This window comes from Lampris incognitus, chromosome 18, assembly GCF_029633865.1.
Source record: "Lampris incognitus isolate fLamInc1 chromosome 18, fLamInc1.hap2, whole genome shotgun sequence".
Classification (NCBI taxonomy): Eukaryota; Metazoa; Chordata; class Actinopteri; order Lampriformes; family Lampridae; genus Lampris; species Lampris incognitus.
In genome coordinates, this window is record NC_079228.1 from 42,394,839 (window position 1) to 42,397,338 (window position 2,500).

At 48.4% G+C, this 2,500-nt stretch overlaps 1 protein-coding gene across 1 annotated transcript in view; it reads left to right on the forward strand.

The window, feature by feature from the left end:
• The window catches only part of cica (capicua transcriptional repressor a), a 118,210-nt gene that overhangs the window by 99,281 nt on the left and 16,429 nt on the right, over nt 1-2,500 (forward strand). Inside the window, exons 17-18 of the mRNA XM_056298081.1 lie at nt 339-526; nt 924-1,072. Coding sequence (XP_056154056.1) covers nt 339-526; nt 924-1,072 — 337 coding nt within the window. The remainder of the gene's footprint in view (nt 1-338; nt 527-923; nt 1,073-2,500) is intronic.

A 2,500-nucleotide genomic window follows, 5' to 3' on the forward strand; every position in this document is an offset into this window, starting at 1 on the left:
CTGTCTGTCTGTCTGTCTGTCTATCATTCTCTCTATCTGTGTTGTCCCACTTGCAACAACTTATAACATAATAAGAAGTAAGTCCCAGCAGCAGAGAGATATGAGACATGCTGTCTGTCTGTCTGTCTGTCTGTCTGTCTGTCTGTCTGTCTGTCTGTCTGTCTGTCTGTCTGTCTGTCTGTCTGTCTGTCTGTCTGTCTGTCTGTCTGTCTATCACTCTCTCTATCTGTGTTGTCCCACTTGCAACAACTTATAACATAATAAGAAGTAAGTCCCAGCAGCAGAGAGATATGAGACATGCTGTCCTGGTGTCTCTGCTCTTTTCCTTCTCTGAGCAGTCAAACGGGAGGACGGCTTCAGTCACATCACAGAGGTAAAGCTCAGCGATGGACACATGGGGGAGAGTCAGGGCGAGGTGGACGGAGAGCGAGGCATGGTGAAGGAGGGCCAGGAGACAAAGAAGTGGGGCAGAGAGCTGGAGAGAGACGATCCTGACAGCAGCGGCGGTGGTGGCAGCGCCAGAGAGGTGCCCTGAGCTAAACCTTTGCTTCTTGCCAATACCTTCATTCATTCTTTTTCTTACTCGTGCTTTCATTCTTCTGCTCCTTCGTGCTTTACGGACACATGAATCTGATGTTCACGTTTGCACCATGAGCAGCTCGTATGACTGTAGTGCTGATGTACTGCATCACTCCTGCTGGGTGTGGTGAGATAAGCAAGGCTCCACTGCTTGAAAGGCCAGGCTGGTTGCTGTATGATGAAGTCCTCTGTTTAACACATGGATTTCCTATATTATTTATTTGTTTGTTTGTTTGTTTGTTTGTTTGTTAAAGCACCAGAAGTGAAAGCATGAGACATGGGGCACCTGCCCACATGACTTTATTTTCTAGTATTATTCTGTCTGTCTCTTTCTGTCTCTCCAGGCAGGACCTCGCTCACCTCCTCTTCCAGCCTTGGGATTGGACCCCCCTCTACCTCCTCCCCCTGCTGACAGAGACTCTGCCTCCTCCTCCTCAAAAAAGACCAAGTTCCGCCCCCCGCCACTCAAAAAGACACCCGAGTCTGTCGACAAGTGAGTATGGCCAGAAGCGGTGCCTCTCTTACTAATGAAAATAAATGAATAAATAAATAAAGGCAGCGTCCCGGTCAGTGATGCCATGTCCACACTCACGCGGATGCGTTCTGGCCCTCCATCCACACTAAGCTGGTGTTTTCCACCACTGAAAATGTATATTCTCGAAAATATTCTCCAAAACGGATAATGTGTAGATGGTGAAGACGCAACTTTTCGGAAAAAGAACAGGGAGGTGTGGTTGTCATGGCTAAAGCTGCCAACTGAGATGGTTTGTGCTTGCCCACTGCTTAGTTAAGCCTTTTTCGGTTTTTTTCTATCGTTTTGCTGCTTCATTGTGGATGATGAACTTTTCAGAAGTGATCTGAAAAAAACTGTTGTAGACGGAAAACTTTGTGACCCATCCTCAACGTGGGAACGGGGCTTCCAGTTCATCCAGATTAGTGTCAATGTGCTCGCAGTGCCAGTATTGTGGTCTGAGCTCTCCTGGTCTTGATTGGGCTCCTCGTTTCCTCTAAACGTGAAAGCTGCCTAACAATACCAATTTAAAGCCATTCTTGAGGCGTCCGAGTAGCGTGGTGGTCTATTCCGTTGCCTACCAACACTGGGTTTACTGGTTTGAATCCCTGTGTTACCTCCGGCATGGTCGGGCGTCCCTACAGACACAATTGGCCGTGTCTGCGGGTGGGATGCCAGATGTGGGTATGTGTCCTGGTCGCTGCACTAGCGCCTCCTCTGGTCGGTCGGGGCGCCTGTTCAGGGGGGAGGGGGGACTGGGGGAGTAGCGTGATCCTCCCATGCACTACGTTCCCCTGGTGAAACTCCTCACTGTCAGGTGAAAAGAAGCGGCTGGCAACTCCACATGTATGGGAGGAGGCATGTGGTAGTCTGCAGCCCTCCCCGGATCAGCAGAGGGGGTGGAGCAGAGACCGGGACGGCTCAGAAGAGGGGGGTAGTTGGACTGGTACGCTTGTGGAGAAAAAAGATGAGGATGTTCTTTTTTGTCCAGTACCCTAATAAGACGAGTTAGTTCCAAAGACATGTAGGTCAGGTGACTCAAAGACATGTAGTCGGTGACTCAAAGACATGTAGGTCAGGTGACTTAAAGAGATGTAAGTCAGCTGACTCAAAAACATATAGGTCAGGTAAATCAAAGACATGTAGGTCAGGTGACTCAAAGACATGTAGTCGGTGACTCAAAGACATGTAGGTCAGGTGACTTAAAGAGATGTAAGTCAGCTGACTCAAAAACATATAGGTCAGGTAAATCAAAGACATGTAGGTCAGGTGACTCAAAGACATGTAGTCAAGTGACTCAAAGACATGTAGGTCAGGTGACTCAAAGACATGTAGGTCAGGTAAATCAAAGACATGTAGGTCAGGTGACTCAAAGACATGTAGGTCAGGTAAATCAAAGACATGTAGGTC